This window comes from Leuciscus leuciscus (assembly GCF_965113295.1).
Source record: "Leuciscus leuciscus genome assembly, chromosome: 21".
Lineage (NCBI taxonomy): Eukaryota > Metazoa > Chordata > Actinopteri > Cypriniformes > Leuciscidae > Leuciscus > Leuciscus leuciscus.
In genome coordinates this window covers 6,212,094-6,232,709 of record NC_138745.1, presented here as the reverse complement: position 1 = coordinate 6,232,709, position 20,616 = coordinate 6,212,094, and the positions used below count along the sequence as shown (strand labels likewise).

The window sequence follows — 20,616 nt, the reverse complement described above, 5'->3', positions numbered from 1 at the left end:
AACACGCTTTTAGCACCACTCACTGGACATTTTATTTTGAAACTGTTGCGAAACTTGCACAACGCAACGTATTTTTTGTTTTGCAAAAATTGTGCCTCAGGAACGCTTTTCTAATGAGCCTTGGCTGATTTTTTTGTTCAGATACATGGTATCATGGATTCTAGCAAATACCAACAGATTTAAAAAATCAAAACCTGACTGCCTCTGCTAGAAATCTTATAATGGGCCATGGTTGGATCTTCCATCAGGACAACGATCCAAAACAAACATCAAAATGAACTCAAAAATGTGTCACTGAGCACAAAATGAAGCTTCTGCCATGACCACCCCAATCCCCTGACCTGAACCCTATAGAACATGAGTGGGCTGAACTGAAGAGGAGAAGCGCCAACATGGATCTGGGAATCTGAAGGATCTGGAGAGATTCTGTATGGAGGAATGGTCTCTGATCTCTCGTCAGGTGTTCTCCAAACTCATCAGGCATTATAGGAGAAAACTCAGAGCTGTTATCTTGGCAAAAGGAGGTTGCAAAAAGTACTTAATAAAAAGGTGCCAATAATTAGGGCCACCATGTTTTGGAGAAAAACATGTATTTCACAATGTGATTAACCCCCTACTTTAAATTTTTTTACTTCAATGAAAGGTTAGATTTTTGTGAAATTTCTAAATGAAAGATCATAAGGATAAACAGTGCAAATTTATTTTTACAGCCATCTTTGATTATATTTACCAGGGGTGCCAATAAATCTGTTATCGTTTGAAGTTATTGCTCCATTACTAATGAACTCTTGTTTTTATGAAACCTTATATGAAAAGCTATTCAACACCCAGAAGTGTTTACCTGTTGATATAATCCAAATAAACTTAAACTAGTGCTATTTACAACCATTTATTTAGGTGACTTTGCCAACTTTTGGATGTCGACAGCTAATAAACATTTTTACTCATTTTAAAGGTTGGAAAGGAAATCACAATCATGAACTGTGCTTTTCACAAGAGGGTTAGAGATTGTGACCTCAGAGGAGTGATGCTGAGAGGTAAGAATGTGATCATTCAAGTACTGACATCCATGACACCTAGCTATGTGATCACATGCGTTTGATCGGAATGTATCCGAGTGTATTAAAGGTGAGCTGGGAAGAGTATATAAGGTGAGAATGAAGCCATTCATTAGTTTTCTGAATACTGACAGGTGAATCAAGTCGAAGAGGTACAGTAAGACTTTAACTATCTTATTCCGATTGATTTCATTTCTCATATCAAATTCAGTTCACTTATAATAAGGTTAAATTCTGTTAGCAGCATTGATTTCCATTGCAATGATTTCTTGTTTGATTTAGATGATTGTCTTGCTGGTAACTTTCCTTGCTGCTCTCCTGTGTCCCTCCGTCCACGGCCAAGACACTTCAGTGGGTGAGTAACTCAAGTTCAACTTCATTTACTCAATGAATATCATGTATTATTTTAATGAATCCTCTTAAAGTAGGCACTAAAGGCTCTTGAAACCTTTTGATAGAAAATTCTGCCGTTTCATTTGTTGTATTTATTAATGCTGTCATTTCATCCTAAACAGAATGGTGCTATCACGTCTCATCATGCAGTAAGTGTGATTTATTTATTATATTATAAAATATGCCACTAAAACTTAATATCCGCATAAAACTTTATATAAATCTTATTATAAACATTTCTATATTTAAAACTTGTTTGTTTTTTTACCCCTGATTTGTAATAGATTTTACAACCTGGCCTCAAATTGCTCCACAATCCTGCAATGGATCCAGGCAATCTCCCGTTAATATCGTGACTGCAAGTGTTCAGGGAAATGCTAACCTGACCTCATTTAACTTCACTGGTTTTAATGACAACTCCACCTTACTGTCAATCGCTAACACAGACGACTCTGGTAAGTAGCACTGGGAATTCCTGTGGCCAGTTGCATAAACTCAGCCATTACGTTGTAAAACAGTGTCTTAAGATCTAGCATGACCCACTAGCAGTTAGTCAAGGGAGGGTTAGTCTTTCTTTTCGGTATCAAATGTTTTTATGTAACTGATGTTAAAAAGTTATGAACAGTCTTAAAAAAAAGGAAAATAAGATGACTAACTTGTAAGACTAGTCTAAGCAGTTTATGCAACCGCCCCCTGGTATGCAGCTGATATTATCTGCATTTGTTACAGAAAAAAACGTGATTTGTTTGTCTTTACAAATTGTACTGTAGTTGCTAAAATCATATATTTGGTAGATTTATTCAAAGTGGCTTCCAAATGAGGAACACCTACTAACAAAAGTTATCAGTCCTTAGAAGACGATAATATGAGAAGTATCACTTTAAAAAGTTTCAGAATTGCTCAGAAAAGTACAAAAGTATGTGCAAGCACAGAGATCTAAGTGATAAACTGTTAGAAAACAGAAGGATAAAAGTTTTGTTTGTACCATGAGACTTACAAACTACATAGAGGGAACTTAAATTTGTAAAATAGGTTGTAGTGTGCAGATCAAGCATCAGTGATGCACAATGTCAGTGTATTGTATGAACCTTGCATCTAATGCCCTGTTTTCACCTAGTATTAAGATGTGTTTTGGTCTATCGGATCACAAGTAGACGAGGGAGACACATACCTGTTTACACCTGGTGTTTTAATCCGTCTCTTTTGTCCACTTTCAACCACTTCTGCCTTGATTTCTTTCAGGGGAGGGTCTATGAGCGGGTAAATGTATATATATATATATATATATATATTTTTTTTTTTTTAGATCTTTCAAGTCCATTAGATAATGGACTAAATAAACTCACGCAATTTACATATGAACGTGCCCGAGGACAACTGAAAAACATAAAGTGAGCAGCAGATTTAATTTCTGCTCTGACAGCCGCAAGACCAGCCGAACGCTGTGAGTGTGTGTTAGAAATCAGGAATAGAGAGAGAACATTGTGCTTGGTACGTTTTTCATCTTCAAACCAACATGGGTCTTTAGCCGACAAAGTTTAAATCCCGTCTGGCTAGAGCGCTTCCCATAATGTTTGCGCATTAGGTCAGTAGGCGGAGAGTAGGTGGACTCTATGAAAGCAATCTGGTCAAAAGCATTTTCAACTAACTCTAGAAGTGGTAGAAAGTGGACAAGCTCAAAACTTTTATACCCCATTTATACCTGTACTTAGAGTGGTCCACTTGTGATCCGATCGACCAAAACGCATCTTGATACCAGGTGTAAACAGTGCCTTATATGTTCATTGTCTTTACAGTGGTGGTCAAACTGAACAGTAGTAAAATGACAGTGCAAGGAGGTGATCTTCCAGGTCTGTACAATTCCGTACAACTCAAGCTCCACTGGGGTAACGGCAACTCCTCGAATGGCTCCGAACACACTGTGGATGGCAAACAATACCCAATGGAGGTATGAATTAATTCATTTTCCCTGCAAATGCACCGCATTATCCCAAAAATGAATTATCTTTAAATGTCTGATTCTGTTTCTCAGCTGCAAATTCTGAATGTCCATTCAAAATACAACGGGAATTTGACAGCTGCTCTTGCTGCTAAAGACAGCACAGGATTGGCTGTTTTCAGTTTCTTCATTGAGGTGAGTAAGACCACATTTATTATTTCCAGAGTCAAGGGCAAACCTTAAAGTATATTTACTGTATGGCTTGGTTGTGTGCTCATGACTGTATTATATTTTTATTTATCCAGCAGGGAGCAAAAAACCTAACAAATAAATGGGATAACCTAACAAGCTTGTTGGCATTAATCCCTGATTCAGGTAAAGAAATAGTTTGTTATTGATTGCTTACACAAAAACGAACATTTTGTCATAATATATATCGAAGAATGTTTTGGAACGACATTGATGACAGGTTTTTCATTTTTGAGTGAATCTTTAAACATTTTTATTAACTGTATGGGGGGTCTTTTGTGCACTTCACACCATTAAAACATGCTATATTTAGTTAATCTCTCTTCATCATCAATATGATTTAACAACAAACTGAAGATGGCCAAGTAGTTTCCTTACACCCTCTTGACGTTTTTGTGTATTTAGGTAATTCAACCTCAAACATCATGAATCAAGTCACAATGGACAGTCTGCTTGAAGGGGTGAACAGGACTAAATATTACCGGTACCAAGGCTCTCTTACCACACCCAACTGCACTGAAGATGTGAACTGGACTGTGTTCAAAGATACCATCAAAGTCAACCAGGACGTGGTAAGTCAAGGCAACTCTATAGTAGAGTAATTCATAAAAAACATATTCGTCTATTACTGGATGGCAATATTCATCAATTGAATTTATTCCTCCAAACAGATCAACAGCATCAGCACAAAACTCAAATCTAAAGCAGTGGGCAATTCAGTTCCGGTGTTGATAACCAACAACTTCAGAGGAGTTCAGCCCTTGAATGGCAGAAAAGTGACATCACAGCCCGTCGCAGCAGCACCTTCATCTGCGACCACATCCACTATATCTATCATCGCAGTTCTTCTCCTGTCAACTTTGTTCTAACACCACTGTTTTCTGCAGAGCTGCTTTATAGCGGATTCCACTTTTTCATAATCGATTAATTGTGCAACATTTGACACGGAACTGAATCACTGAATTGATGAAGTGATGAAGTGAATAATGACACAATTGTCTTCTGTAGTGCTCCTTACAGCATTTACAACTAATATCATAATTAATGAACATTACACAGTTATTTAACAAAACCCGAATCAACACTGAACTGACTTCAGCTGAATAATGACACTTTTTTAAAGATCTGCTTTATAGCAGAATTTTATTGATTGCATGATTGATAATATTTTCCTGTTTATCTCTGTAATGCTGCTTTGAAACAATCTGTATTGTATACAGTGCTATAATAAATATATCTTGACTTGAATGTATGAGCTTATTTTATTCATTTATATCTCTTGTACATTGTGTCATCTCGTGTTTGATCATGGTTGAAGTTTGCTGTAATCAATTATGTTTCTATCCAAAACACAGTTTAAAACTGATGAAATCATATAGACTGCTAATGTTTTATATGAAGTGCATAGTATCTGTAATTATATTCAACATTAGATGATTCTGTAGTATTTAAGAGGATTTATGTTTTAAGTTTCTAAAGCATGATAGACCTCAGTTATTAAAATTAAAACATTAATTACTGTTTATGTAACTGTTAAAGGCTGCCTTTATATAATCAATAATACATTAAAAAGAGTAATATTGTAAAATAATTGTAAAAATGTTTCTATATGAACATATTTAAAACTTTTATTTATTCCCGTTATGCAAAGCTAAATTTTAACATCATTACTCCAGTCTTCAGCGTCACATGATCCATCAGAAACCTGTCTAATACGCCAATACATTCAAATATATATATATATATATATATATTATTTATTTATTTATTTATTTATTTATTTTTTTGCTGCTTAATATATAAAAATCCTCAAAAACTCATGGAATTGACATTAATTGCTTTTGGAACTCATGCTATCCATCAAAGCTGCAAGTCTTCTGAGGGTGGAGACCTGATTCACATGCTTCACCTGAACCAAACTGACCTTAATGAACTATCTGACACCCTAAAGGGCAACAGCTGTCAGTGTTTGGTGTTTGAGGTCACCCTAAGCTTGTTTGCTGCTTTTAAAGCTTTTGAGTGGAATGTTTTGGAGTAATTGTTTTGGAGTAGGGTCTTGCAGGTTCAACATACATAGAGAACTTGGTTTTGGTTTAATTAACTAAAATGGTAAGATAAGTGTGGGATAACTTCCTAATGATTGAATCTTTGAGATTTGGCTAAAATATGAAATCCAAAACATTTAAATGAATAGGTAGAGTTTGTAACACTATTCTTTCACATTTCCTCTCCTTCAAGATGAATTCTTGGTTTATGACCTGCCTTGCAGCTTGTTTGTTGTCTGTATCATACAGCGCACCAACGTCTGTGGGTAAGATGTGATCATGTGATTTGGTTTCCAAACTCATGCCATCAATTATGTTTTTCAAGTTTCTACTATCAAAAAAACTCTCATTCAGTGTGTTAATTTTGCTGTATCTGGGCTCTTCTCAGCTTGGTGTTATCACATGCCTTCATGTAGTAAGTTTTTCTTGCATCCTTTTTAATAGGTTATTGTTCTATAACTTCTCCTTTCATGGCACAGAATAAGTCAGTGAGTTTTGCTTTAATGTGCTTTCTGCATCTCAGGTGATGTCACATGGCCCATAATTGCAGAAAAAGACTGTAATGGCACTCAACAGTCTCCAATAGATATCATAACCACCAGTGTCCAGACTAATGCTAATCTGACTCCTTTCAAGTTCACTGGCTATGATGATAAAATGACCTTGACTCAGATTAAAAACACTGGCAAGACAAGTGAGTACATGTTCAAATGCATAGATGACAATTAAACAAGCTGCAAGTCAAAGTGACATACAGATAACATGCATGTGGTAATTTGGCTTTACTCTTCAGTTAAAGTTACACTTGATCGCACGAGAATGCATGTGGAAGGAGGTGATCTGCCAGGCTTGTTTGCCAGCAAGCATTTTCATCTACACTGGGGTAACGGCAGCGCCATGCCTGGATCTGAACACACTGTGGATGGCAAACAGTACCCTATGGAGGTATGAAGATTGTACAGACTAGTACAACTTTTTGTACTTGTACTTTATCACTCATCATTTGTCCTGCCCATCTGTTTCAGCTGCACATAGTCAATAAGTTTGAACATAACGGGTCAACTACATTGGCTGCTCTTGGTTTCTTCATTGAGGTATGTTTCTTACCAATAAATGGTTTGAGACTATGTTTTAATTGAGGTTTTTTCTTTTGTTTTGAACAGGCCACTGATGACACTGGTAAACCAGAGAGCTGGAACACCTTGACATCTTACCTGGAAAACATCGCCAATGCAGGCAAGTCTCAGGCTTCAAGAACATACTTGTTGCTTTTGTTCCACGACTGAAATTCTTTGTGCATTTATGTCCTGTTGTCAGATGTGACTTCCTCCCTAAAATAATATTTTCTAATGGCCTTCTTGCTTCTCAGATGATAAAGCATGCATCACTGATGATATCTCTATGGATGATCTGCTTCCTGGAGTGGACTTGACGAAATATTACCGTTATATGGGTTCTTTGACTACACCAAACTGCAAAGAAGGTGTTGTGTGGACCATCTTTAAAGACCCGGTCAAAGTCAGCCAGGATTTGGTAAGTCTAGAGACTAAAAATTAAGGTTCTTTATTGGCGTTCATGGGTCCATGAAAAGCCTTTAAGGTCCATGGTTATTTGGCAAGGTAATTTATGATGTTAAAAAGGTTCTTCAGATTAAAATTATCTTCACTAACCCCTTACGTTTTTCACAGTGATGTCATAGAATAACCATTTGTGTTCCCCAAATAACCTCTTATTGATCAGTTCTAGTATTAAGAACATTAAATCTACACTCTTAAAAATAAAAGCTCAAAAGGGGCGTTCTTCATGGATCCACAGATGCCAATCAAAAGCCTTTATTTTTGAGTAAAGAAAGGGTTCATAAGAACTGTTCACAGAAAGGTTCTTTGGGGAGCCAAAAGTCTCTCACTCACTTTTGGTGTTTCAATATCTTGGATTTGGTTGCAAATGGGGGTGATTTTGGGTAGTTTATTAATGGAACTTTGTTTTGGTTTTTCTGGTCTCATGCATTATTTTTCTAATTCTAGATTGACCTATTCAGCACCAGGGTTTACATCAACAAGGCGACCAACTCTCCCCTAATGGTGGACACGTTCAGGGGTGTACAGCCAGTCAATGGCAGGATCATAACATCACAGGTGGCCGGTACCACAGCTTCTGATCCTGTAACCCAGATGGCATCAATCATGGACATTCTAGACCTCTCTTCTGAGTGTCATACCCCTGAACCTTACCCTGCATTTGATTTCCCAAGTGATGAATTCTGGTAGGATTCAAGTGGGAGGGTGGACAACATTATGAAGTGTCTTTTTATTATTTTCAAGTAATATTTTAACAAATTAGAAAAGTAACTAACTAGGACACCATTTAAAAAAACTAAACTGGAACAAGTTAATGTATGCATTTATCTCTTGTCCAGCACTATATTTAACAAGTTACTTATCAACTAAAGTGCACTAGCTACTGTTTTATGAGTGTGTGTGTGTATATATATATATATATATATAATTTTTTTTTTTTTTTTTTTTTGAAAACATGTCTGACGTACACTGTATTGTTTTACTCTACAATTGCCAAGACATTTTGTCAATTTTGCACTTTAGAATGAAACCACTGAAGCTTTTAGAGTTGTAATGTAGATTAAATGTATTGAGTGTACAGGAGCTAATACTGAATTGGATTTTTAAACGTGGTTCTCAATTTGTCATAAGTTGCTGTTCTTAGTTTGAGTAATTCAAGTGATCTCAATTTAGCAGATGTAACTGGTGCTTGTTTTGACTGTCATTCTCTTGTCTAGTCAGTTTTTCTCCTCCTGCAGGAATCACTGGTCTGGAGTTTTACACTGGTTTATCCTTTATGTATACGCACATGCGCAAGGGCTTGGGTCTTATCTTTAAATGGTCATTTATTTAGTCTATGCATCAACATGTGACTGCCTTGTCAAAACACTGCCTTTCCTTCATACTCCATTCAACTAATCTGTAAACCTTTTTATTCGCTTTATTTATTTTTAAATGTATGTTCTGTTTGGATAAATAAAGGTCTGTCATGTTCTCAGTCCGGTAGCAAGTTTCATTCATCTCACAAGCTCCACTTATGAAATGCAACTTTGTAATGCTTAACGGAGTGATCTGGGAAGATTCTCTGAGTGATGGCACAGCCTAGAATCAGGAAATATTGTCTATAAGATGCCCTTTGTGCTGGGACTGTACATAACTGTTAAAATATAGTTTTGACTTGTGCATTTTAACTTAATTCTGTAAGTACTTGGAGTCAAGACTGGCTCTTCAAGACCTACAGGGTACCTGAATCCAAACCAAACCCGGTCAATCCAGATGCTAGGCTTTCCATTTAAAATGGAATTAAGTGCAAATTCAGTTAATTTCAAACCCTCAAATTATAGGTGTCAGTCTTTCCCAAAAAAAAATCATGATATATGTACCATGGTTATACCATCTATATATATTTTTTTATAAATTATGTGAGGGGATATTCAACAATTTCAATTATATGTATTTGTCGAGTTTGAACTCTTTTATCCTAATGCAAGTTGAGTATTCAGTTTCTAAACCTTTTAATACAAGGCAGTAATTAGTCAAAAAAAGTTCGTTTTAAATGTTTTATCAGATTTTTTTTTTTTTTTAAATCAGAGTTTGAATAAACACATCAGGGGCTTGTTTCAAAAAGGAGGTTCAACCAACTCTGAGTTGACTGACTCTGAGTTAAGCGCGTGCACCACAACTATAAAAAGCCATTAACAATGGAGCGCAGATATGAGTCACCATGGCAACAGCGCCAGACAAAAAGAGGTCTTCATATTTCTCACCAGCAGAAATGGATGAGCTTCTGCAAGCATATGGAGAGTATGAATATATATAGCCTATATATATATATAAATATCAGCTCCAGCAGCAAAGGACAGAGAGTTAGCTAGGGAGAAAATAGTTGCTTGAGTCAACACATAAGTTTACATTTTAATTAGTTATACAGTGTTGGGTGTAAATAATTACCAAGTAATCTAAATACTGTAATTTAATTAAAGGGATTACTCTTAATTCTTCTGTAATTTAAAGTAAAATCTGATGTAATTGCATTAGACTATAGAACAATTCTCTATATTTAACATATATTTTTAAAAGGTAGGCTATATTTTTTATGTAACCTTCTCCCTCTACACACTTTGGTCAATTCAAGAATAATTCATGCAACTGTATATTGTTTATTTGAAAGCATTAAAAGTGCAGTTTCTTGTCTCTCCTTGTATTGTTCAAGTGGTTGAGGTTGATATGGGATTTAGTAATAAGTAGACCAATACTTTCTAAAGATAGTCATTATTACATTAATCTAATTACACTGTTGAAGATGTCATTAACTTCAGAGTTCAGAGCCAGTCACTCCCGAAGATCCAAGGGCCTTCAGAAAATGTAAGAGGTTTACATATGTGTTTTTTTTTTTTTATATAGGCTATTTTTGATATTTCCATTTTTTTTTCTTTGGGTTGGGTTTTTTGTTGGTCCCAACAGATTCTGATGGTAATATCTGTCTTTTGGAGCCTCCTTGTCCCAACAGAACCCCAGGCAGTTGTAAGTAGCCTATCAATACACCAGAAATTATGACAAATAGTGTTATAAAGTGCACTCAACCAAATGCTCATCTTCACAGGACGATGGGGATAAAGAGTTTCTGCTGCCACAGAGAGGCCTACAGAGGTAATGTTAATATTATGTGTCTACACATCAAACAATCTACACATTCAGATTTTTTCACATTTTTATGTGGAGTAGCCTATAGAATCAAAGTTTAAATCTAAGTATGAACGGGTATTCGTATCTCTCCCCCCGCCCCCAGAGTGTGGAAGAACAGCAGGAGGACGGTCCATCAACTTCTGGTGCACAGATGAACACAGTTCAGTGATTTTCAGTAAATGCCAGTGTTTAATTCTGTAGAATTTGTTTAGAACTACATTATGTAACTTTAATCTACTACTGTATTTTCAGTTTCCAGTTAAGGAGTTATATAGTCTTCATCTTATAAAAAAAAAAACTAGAAAAAAAAAAACCAGCAGTAAAAATAGCAATATTTTTTTAGTAATAAAAGATGAATTTTATTAATAAAAATGTACTGAAAGAATGAATGAGGTGTTTAAACACCACTTCCTCTTTAAAAAAGGGGAGGAGACTGAAAAAAAAAACTCTGGGTTTACCGAAGAAAACCTGCTCCCGACCAGTGCTGCGTTCCAGTCCACTTTTAGACACGCACTCGCGAACTTCCCTAAGCACTTCCCCTCGGGGGAATCCATAGACAGTATAAGAAGGGGGAATCCCCGCCGCCATTTTGAAGTGCGTTCCACTTCGTGAAGTGGACGAGGGAAGTTTAGATGGACAGACCCTCGTTCCCTCGATTTGGACCGAGGAAGCGAGTCTACTTCATATGTACACTTCAGGCACCTATATGTCCCACAATGCAGTACGATTGTGACGTCACCACAGATCTCGTCTAATCACCACCACAACAAACAACTCTATGATATATTAATTCAATTTTTTTTTTATTGAAAACAACCCAAAAACCATATATACATTTGGATGCTGCATTAAACAAATTATTAAAGGGAAAACAAATGTAAATAATAAATAAACTCCACAGCTGATTCCAAGTGATCAAGGGCTTAGGACGTTCCAATTCAGCCCATTGCAGTTTCCGCCAGTAGTGGGCACTCGCAATGACGTACATCCGAGTGAACGAGACGGAGGGAAGTTAGCAAGTGAAGGGCATGACAATTTTGGACTGGAACGCAGCCCAGGTTAGGTTCACAGAGTCAAGTCAAGTCAAGTCAAGTTTATTTGTATAGCGCTTTTCACAATACAGATTGCATCAAAGCAGCTTCACAGTATTAAATTAAAATAATACAACAAAGTTTGTTTCAAGAGGAATTTATTGATTGATAAAATTAAATTAAATATCCCCAAAATATCCCCAACTGAGCAAGCCAAAGGCAACAGTGGCAAGGAACCGAAAAACTCCATCAAGTGACCTAATGGTGTCCTAAAACTCCATCAGGTGCCTTAATGGAGAAAAAAAAACCTTGGGAGAACCCAGGCTCAGTCGGGGGCCAGTTCTCCTCTGGCATTGGATAGAGGCCGGATTGTAGTTTGAACTGTAGGATTATATGAATGCCTGGCTGAAGAGATGCGACTTTAATCTAGTTTTAAACTGGGAGAGCGAGTCTGAGCAACGAACAGTATCAGGAAGACTATTCCAGAGTTTTGGAGCCAAATGTGAAAATGCTCTCCCTCCTTTGGTGGTTCTGGATATCCTAGGTATGACCAAAAGCCTTGAATTTAGTGATCTCAAAGAGCGCGATGGATTATAGGGCGATAGAAGATCCGTTAAATAGACTGGAGCTAAGCCGTTTAGGGCTTTATAAGTCAGTAGCAATACCTTGTAATTAATACGGAACTTTATAGGTAACCAATGCAGTGATGATAAAATCGGTGTTATATGATCATATTTTCTTGATCTCGTAAGAACTCTAGCGGCGGCATTTTGGACTAACTGTAGCTTGTTTATTGAGGATGCAGGACAACCAGCTAATAAAGCATTACAGTAATCCAGTCTCGAGGTCATGAATGCATGAACTAACTTTTCTGCATCAGAAACTGATAGCATATTACGTAGCTTAGCAATGTTTCTAAGGTGGAAAAAGGCTGTTTTTGTAACATAAGAAATATGATTTTCAAAAGACAGGTTGCAATCGAGTATAACACCCAGGTCTTTTACTGTAGAGGATAAAGTAACAGGACATCCTATGATGTTAAAGTTGTATTGTGCGAGGTTTTGTGGGCGGTTTTTTGAACCGATAAGTATTACCTCTGTCTTGTCTGGATTTAATAAAAGAAAATTACGCGTCATCCAATCTTTTATATCTTTAACACACTCTGTCAATTTGGAAAATGTAGCGTTTTCATCCGGCCGTGATGAAATATATATTTGAGTGTCATCAGCATAACAATGGAAACTAATTCCATGTTTCCTTATAATATTTCCAAGTGGCATCATATATATTGAAAATAACAGGGGGCCTAATACAGATCCCTGCGGCACTCCATAGTTTACTGGAGTTATGATCGATTTTTCTCCATTTAAATAGACAAAATGGTAGCGGTCAGATAGGTATGATTTGAACCAGCTTAGTGCTTGTCCTTGAACACCAGTATAATTTTGTAGTCGATCTAAGAGTATTGTGTGATCTATAGTATCGAACGCAGCACTAAGATCAAGTAAAACTAGTATTGAGATACAGCCTTGGTCAGAAGCTAAAAGTAAATCATTTGTGATTTTAACGAGCGCAGTTTCAGTGCTATGATGCGGTCTGAATCCAGACTGAAACTTTTCATAGATATCATTTTGTTGCAAGAAAGAGCCCAGTTGAGCGGACACCACTTTTTCTAATATTTTAGACATAAATGGAAGATTTGAAATGGGTCTATAATTTGCTAGATTATTATGATCTAATTGTGGTTTCTTAATGAGAGGTTTTATAACTGCCAGTTTAAATGTTCTTGGAACATGACCTAAAGATAAAGACGAGTTAATAATATTGAGGAGAGGCTCTTGCACTACAGATAACACTTCTTTCAGTAGTTTAGTTGGTATAGGATCTAATAAACATGTTGTTGTTTTAGATGAAGTGATAAGTTTATTTAACTCTTTTTGTTCTATAGTTGTAAAGCACTGTAATTGTTCTTTCGGGGTGATAATTGAAGCTGAATTGTAAGGCGCGATTGAAGATTGAACGTTTATAATTGTGGTTCTGATGCTTTCTATTTTCTCAGTGAAGTAGTTCATGAAATCATTACTACTGAACTGTAACGGGATATTTTGTTCGGGTGACGTCTGTTTATTTGTTAGTCTAGCCACGGTGTTAAATAGAAACCTTGGATTGTTTTGGTTGTTTTCTATTAGTTTGCGGAGGTGCTCAGCCCTGGCAGCTTTTAGGGCCTTTTTATAACGTGACATACTGTCTTTCCACGCGATTCTAAAGACCTCTAAATTAGTTTGTTTCCATTTACGCTCTAAAATACGGGTTTCTCTCTTTAAAACATGCGTAGTATTGTTATACCATGGTGCTTTATTTTTCTCTCTGACCTTTTTTAATTTAATAGGTGCAACCACATCCAATGTTCTAGAGAGAATGGTGCTCATAGTGCTAGTTAGTTCTTCTAGTTCATCTGTTTGTTTGGGTTCAGGCAGCAGCTGAGACAGATTAGATAAGCAATTTGAGAAATTATCTATGGTGGATGGGAGGATTGTTCTGCCTGGTTGATAACGCGACGCCGCATGACATATTACAGCAGTACGTAATATGCAAGTTACCATGTAGTGATCAGTGACTTCATCACTTTGTGGAATGATATCTATATCGGTTGGATCGGTTCCGTGTGATATAATTAAATCGAGTGTATGATTAAGACGATGAGTTGGTCCGGTGACGTTTTGCTTGACCCCAAATGAATTTAATAAATCTGTAAACGCAGCTCCTAACGCATCATTTGGATTATCTACGTGTATGTTAAAATCTCCAACAATTAATGCTTTATCGACATTGACTAATAGGTCTGAGAGAAAATCTGCAAACTCTTTTAGGAAATCAGCGTAAGGCCCTGGCGGTCTATATACGGTAGCCAAGGCTAGAGATAATAGGGATGTTTTTCTAACATCTAAGAGCGTAACATTTAGTACAAGTACTTCAAATGAAATAAACTTATAACCCGTTTTCTGAGTAACATTTAGAATATCTTTATAAATGGTTGCAACACCTCCGCCACGGCCAATCAGACGGGGCTCATGCTTATAACAGTATCCAGGAGGAGTAGACTCATTAATACCGAAATAATCATTTGGTTTAAGCCAGGTTTCAGTAAGGCAAAGTACATCGAAGCTATTATCTGTGACTATTTCATTTACAATAACTGCCTTAGGTGTGAGTGATCTAATGTTTAGAAGACCTAGCTTTAGAAATAGTTTTTGTTTACTAATAGCAACATTTTCTGTTTTAATAACAATTAGATTTTTCCTAGATCCTGCATTAGATTTATTATTTGATCTCACTAAACGAGGAATAGACACGGTTTCTATGCAATGTTCTACACTAGTATTTATATCAGTTGAATTGGTGCAGCAGAGACTATGATTTGGACTTTTGGTTACTAGTCAAAGGGTATTTAACATTTTGGAGATGTTATCTGACAGAAGATCCGCTCCGAATCTGCTTGGGTGTAAGCCATCAGAACGGAAAAACCTAGGACGCTCCCAAAACAGATTCCAATTATTTACAAAGAGCAGTTTCTGCTCATTGCACCATGACATTAACCATTCATTTAGCGCAAATAATCTGCTGAATTTTTCATGCCCTAGTCGGTACGTGGGAAGCGGTCCTGACACAATGATCGTTGTTTCAGGCGATGTGCTGCGTACCGTATCGATTAGATTCCTGAAGTCTTTCTTCAGAATCTCCGTCTGGCGCAGCCTGATGTCGTTCACTCCCGCGTGCAGGACCACAGTTCCGACGCGCTCGTCACCGTTCAGGATCTCGGGAACGCGAGCAGCGATTTCAGAAACACGAGCACCAGGGAAGCAGTGACTTTGCACCTTACTTGTACCTAACGTAGCGTGTACGTGCCGAACGATGGAATCGCCGATGATCACAGCATCGCGTTCTGTTTCGCGTAGAGGGGGGAAGCGGTTTTGTGTCGATAACTCGAAAACCGGGAGGGTCGGAGAAAGTCTTGGTCTAAACCTGACTCGCGTCTTCCGCTGCGGAACCACCCAGGCTTCGTGGTGGCGTGTTGGAGCCGGAGTGAACGAGACCATGGCTGATTGCGACCGATGCTGAGGAACGCACGGAGTAGACGCGGTCGGAGTCAGCGGGTTAGTAACGTTAAACACTGATTTGTGTGCATCGGCGCGTGATGTTTCAAGAGCCAAACACCGGTCTCTCAGCTCGGCCTGTCTCAATAAAAGGTTGTGGATCTGTTTCTCAACAGCTTCCAGCTCAGACTGCAGTGCGTGAAGCTCAAATGTGTCCTCACCTGCACCAAGCGGTAGACTACTTACATCTGATATATTCGCCATTTTAACAGATGGACAGTGAGTTAGCAACGAAGCTACCAGTGATGCTATCAATATTAATACTAATTTATATTATAAGTTTGTTTGTAAATGAGTGTGGAGAAGACGCGTTCAGCCGTGATCCACGGACGTAACCTTTAAGAGTATGCAGCGTTGGATCACTAATAGGCTTGAGACGCGTCTGCTCAACAGTCCGCGTTGTAACTATGAGGTTTTTTAGTGGTAGGGGTGTAGAGTAGACGCACGATAGGCGAAAAAAAAGTGTTTGTTTATAAGTGAGTGTGGAGAAGACTCGTTCAGCCGTGATCCACGGACGTAACCTTTAAGAGTATGCAGCGTTGGATCACTAATAGGCTTGAGACGCGTCTGCTCAACAGTCCGCGTTGTAACAATGAGGTTTGAGCAGTAGTGCTTCTCAGTGAGGAAGAGTAGAAAATGTTCGTTGTAAGCGGGTTTAAAGAGAAAAATCAAGAATTATAAATCAAATCGATAGAGCTCCAAAAACAACAACGCATTCAGACGCAACGCATGATAATGACAGGACAAGACATTATTCACCGTGTTTGTTGAGTGTTTCTTATTCACCTGAGCTTTTATGAACTCAAAGGCGCGAGAGAAAATAAATAAATAAAAATAGCTGAGCGCAAGGGTGGCGCGTTAACAGGCTAGCGAATTACTAGCGTGTTATGCGTCAGGGTTGGGTAAGCTGTATTTAGTAGTAATATAAACAACTAGAAATTGTAGTAAATGATGGTTCAAAACAAGGAAATACGAGGCTAAGACGGAGCTTACAGCTCCGAAGCAAACACACTCACAGCAGGCAGCGAGAAAAATCAAGAATTATAAATCAAATCGATAGAGCTCCAAAAACAACAACGCATTCAGACGCGACGCATGATAATAACAGGACAAGACATTACTCACCGTGTTTGTTGAGTGATTCTTACTCACCTGAGCTTTTATGAACTCAAAGGCGCGAGCGCGCGAGAGACAAATAAATAAATAAAAATAGCTGAGCGCACGGGTGGCGCGTTAGCAGGCTAGCGAATTACTACCGTGTTGTGCTAGTAGCAACGGAAGCCAGCGATGTTGGGCAAGCCGTATTTAGTAGTAGTATCAGAGGTGGAAGTAACGAATTACAACTACTCACGTTACTGTAATTAAGTCGTTTTTTTGGGTACTTGTACTTTTTTGAGTATATTTTTAAATCTGTAATTTTACTTGTACTCAAGTACATATTAAGCTAAGTAATCTACTTCGCTACTTGTAAAATCACATTTCGTTACTGAGTACAATTTGAATTGATATTCAAATCTTTGAATGGCATTTCGGTAGCCAATAAAAATATTCGATCGTAAACGGACCAATAAAACCCCTGATATTTGGATTGAATGAAAGCCGCCGCAGTCGCAGCAGGTTTTGAAGAGCTGATCATGAAGGAGGCGAGGAGCTCAGAGTGATTAATGGCTGGACTGAAAGTTTGGAACAACAAACTACATAGTAGTAGGCTACTGTCAAAATATCTATATTTTGATACATATCAATACTGAAATATCTGTCAATACTCATTTTGGCCTATACACCAATACGATACCAGCTGCGTGTTCTCATTCTCTCATCTCAACGACAGCGAGTTTGACACACCCGCCTCCCCTCAGCGCGGGATTGCAGGTAGGCCTATTACGCATAATTTTATTAATACCTGCAAGTTTCTATGGCATATTTTAATGGCAAATGTCACGAACAATATTATAACGCGAGGGCACATTCATGTAATCGCAGAAAACTGGACGCGAGCTCTCAAATGTAGGCTACGTACGAATGAACTGGACTCGGATATTGAGTGTGCGCTCTCGGACTGTGTGTCATATCATGTGTAATCGCGAATCTCTCCAAGTGGTTCTCACTGCAGACTCAAATGACGTCCAGCTCCAATCTCTCCATGCTCTTGAATTAAACGCTGTCAAAAGTTATGAAAAATCTAGTCTTTTTGCAAATTAAATTCAGTTTGAATTGAAATCAAGCTTCCTCGTGCTGTGTGTGAGCTATTGCAACAGTTCACGTTACCCTATTGTAAAGACAAATACACTGAGTGAGTAAATATTAGATTATTGTAATGGTTATTGATCAATGTTTAAATATGTAAACAAAAGCCTGAATTAAAATCTCTCCTTATAAAGTGGACGTGTCTCTTCAGAAGACTTGAATTAAACTTTTCCATTCAAATAGATTACTGTTACAATGAGTGTTGTGCTTTTCAATGCTTGAAAATAATGATTGCCTTGACAAAATGGATGGACAAAAATGTAGATATTAAAATATTTAGTATGTAGTAGTTTTCCCGATGGTATTAAAAATTATAGGCTAGGCCTACTGAATATTGACATATTTCAAGGTGTCATAATGAAGTTAGAAATTCCAGTATCCACTAATTAATGTCCTTCGACAATAAGGTAAAAATGTGTTAAAAGTAGCTATTTTCTACATAAATCTATGATTTGGTTTTATTGGTAATGCATTAACTATCGCCAGCTAAAAAGTAATTAGTAACTAGTACTCCGAGTAGTTTTTGAGAAGAGTAATTTGTACTTTTACTTAATTACTTTTTTGACACCAGTACTTTTACTTGTAATTGAGTATTATTTCAGCAATGTAACGGTACTTGTACTTGAGTACAAATTTTCAGTACTCTTTCCACCTCTGAGTAGTATAAACAACTAGAAATTGTAGTAAATTCTGGTTCAAAACAAGGAAATACGAGACTAAGACGGAGCTTACAGCACCGAAGCAAAAACACTCACGGCAGACAGGAGCCATGGTAACTGACTCTGAGTATAAGTTACCTCTCTTTCAGAAACGGGCTTGACTTACTCTGCTTTCTCAGGTTTAACATACCTCCCATTCTGAAACAGAAAACCCAGAGTTTCCCTCATTTCAGGGTTAACATTCTCAGAGTTTTCACTTAACCTCCTTTCTGAAACAGGCCCCTGGTAGATATACATTTTATTGGTATGGTAAATTATTCAAATATTAAGTGAATTAACCTGGGTGATGTATCATTAAGAAGCATCATCTAAAAACCAATGACAAAATAACATTTAACAAGATAACCTTAAGATTAATTTGTTCTATGAAATTCAAACAGATTTGTAATTACATGATGTGTAAATGATTGACTCTTTTAATTTTTGTGAACAATCCTATTAATGTTTATTTAAATCTCCTAAAACAGACTCCAGCAACACACCACTCAGCTTTCATTGATACAATCACCTGTGCCATTCATTATAAAATGTACCTGAACTTTTAATACTTATGTAGTTTCTCTAAACATGCATTCTCTCTAAAATCAGGAAACTTTTTATGTGTTTTGGCCGTTCATTTACATGAGAACAACACCATTATCATCTCTGTGTAAACCGTGTAAGCAGAATTTGATTGATTGCATGATTGATCATATTTTCCTGTTTATCTCTGTAATGCTGCTTTGAAACAATCTGTATTGTATACAATGCTATAATAAATATATCTTGAATTGACTGTATGAGCTTATTTTATTGATTTATTTCTCTTGTACATTGTGTCATCTCGTGTTTGATCATGGTTGAAGTTTGCTGTAATCAATTATGTTTCTATCCAAAACACAGTTTAAAACTGATGAAATCATATAGACTGCTAATGTTTTATATGAAGTGCATAGTATCTGTAATTATATTCAACATTAGATGATTCTGTAGTATTTAAGAGCATTTATGTTTTAAGTTTCTAAAGCATGATAGACCTCAGTTATTAAAATTAAAACATTAATTTCTGTTTATGTAACTGTTAAAGGCTGCCTTTATATAATCAATAATACATTAAAAAGAGTAATATTGTAGAATAATTGTAAAAATGTTTCTATATGAACATATTTAAAACTTTTATTTATTCCCGTTATGCAAAGCTAAATTTTAACATCATTACTCCAGTCTTCAGCGTCACATGATCCATCAGAAACCTGTCTAATACGCCAATACATTCAAATATATATATATATATATATATATATAATTTTTTTTTTTTTTTTTTTTTTTTTTTTTTTGCTGCTTAATATATAAAAATCCTCAAAAACTCATGGAATTGATATTAATTGCTTTTGGAACTCATGCTATCCATCAAAGCTGCAAGTCTTCTGAGGGTGGAGACCTGATTCACATGCTTCACCTGAACCAAACTGACCTTAATGAACTATCTGACACCCTAAAGGGCAACAGCTGTCAGTGTTTGGTGTTTGAGGTCACCCTAAGCTTGTTTGCTGCTTTTAAAGCTTTTGAGTGGAATGTTTTTGGAGTAATTGTTTTGAAATAATTGTTTTGGAGTAGGGTCTTGCAGGTTCAACATACATAGAGAACTTGGTTTTGGTTTAATTAACTAAAATGGTAAGATAAGTGTGGGATAACTTCCTAATGATTGAATCTTTGAGATTTGGCTAAAATATGAAATCTAAAACATTTAAATTAATAGGTAGAGTTTGTAACACTATTCTTTCACATTTCCTCTCCTTCAAGATGAATTCCTGGGGCCTGTACCATGAAGCCGGTTTAGGTGGCTAGCCAGCTATGTTTCAGTTTAGTTTCCGCCAACCCTGGGTTTTAGGTACTATGAAAGTAGCTTGGCTTTAATCGGTGTTCGTCGCCATGGTATCTTACGCTGCACGGCTAACCTGCTCCGGGGCAGGTTATGTTCTGGATTCAAGATCTCAGACTGAAGTTTGACCAATCAGCTGATAGCAAAGAAACATATAGGTGACGTAACTTATTCCCAG

General features: G+C 37.0%; 2 protein-coding genes across 3 annotated transcripts; both read left to right on the top strand.

Moving 5' to 3' along the window:
- Positions 1–1,086: 1,086 nt before the first annotated feature.
- On the top strand, positions 1,087–4,887 carry LOC309485081 (carbonic anhydrase 4-like). Of its 2 annotated transcripts, none has more exons than XM_082151677.1 (9): positions 1,087–1,210; positions 1,341–1,413; positions 1,574–1,600; positions 1,736–1,906; positions 3,248–3,399; positions 3,484–3,585; positions 3,699–3,765; positions 4,045–4,211; positions 4,311–4,887. In XM_082151677.1, exons 2-9 carry the CDS (start codon positions 1,341–1,343, stop codon positions 4,506–4,508), a joined length of 957 nt encoding a protein of 318 aa, XP_082007803.1. In that variant the 5' UTR covers positions 1,087–1,210; the 3' UTR covers positions 4,509–4,887. The 2 variants fall into 2 exon arrangements, with proteins under 2 accessions (XP_082007803.1, XP_082007802.1); XM_082151676.1 differs by having other exon boundaries at positions 1,090–1,210; positions 3,696–3,765.
- A 671-nt stretch (positions 4,888–5,558) lies between these two features.
- On the top strand, positions 5,559–8,154 carry LOC309485080 (carbonic anhydrase 4-like). The gene is made up of 9 exons (XM_082151675.1): positions 5,559–5,748; positions 5,878–5,950; positions 6,073–6,099; positions 6,208–6,378; positions 6,478–6,629; positions 6,710–6,778; positions 6,848–6,920; positions 7,054–7,217; positions 7,709–8,154. Exons 1-9 carry the CDS (start codon positions 5,746–5,748, stop codon positions 7,949–7,951), a joined length of 975 nt encoding a protein of 324 aa, XP_082007801.1. The 5' UTR covers positions 5,559–5,745; the 3' UTR covers positions 7,952–8,154.
- Positions 8,155–20,616: the final 12,462 nt, after the last annotated feature.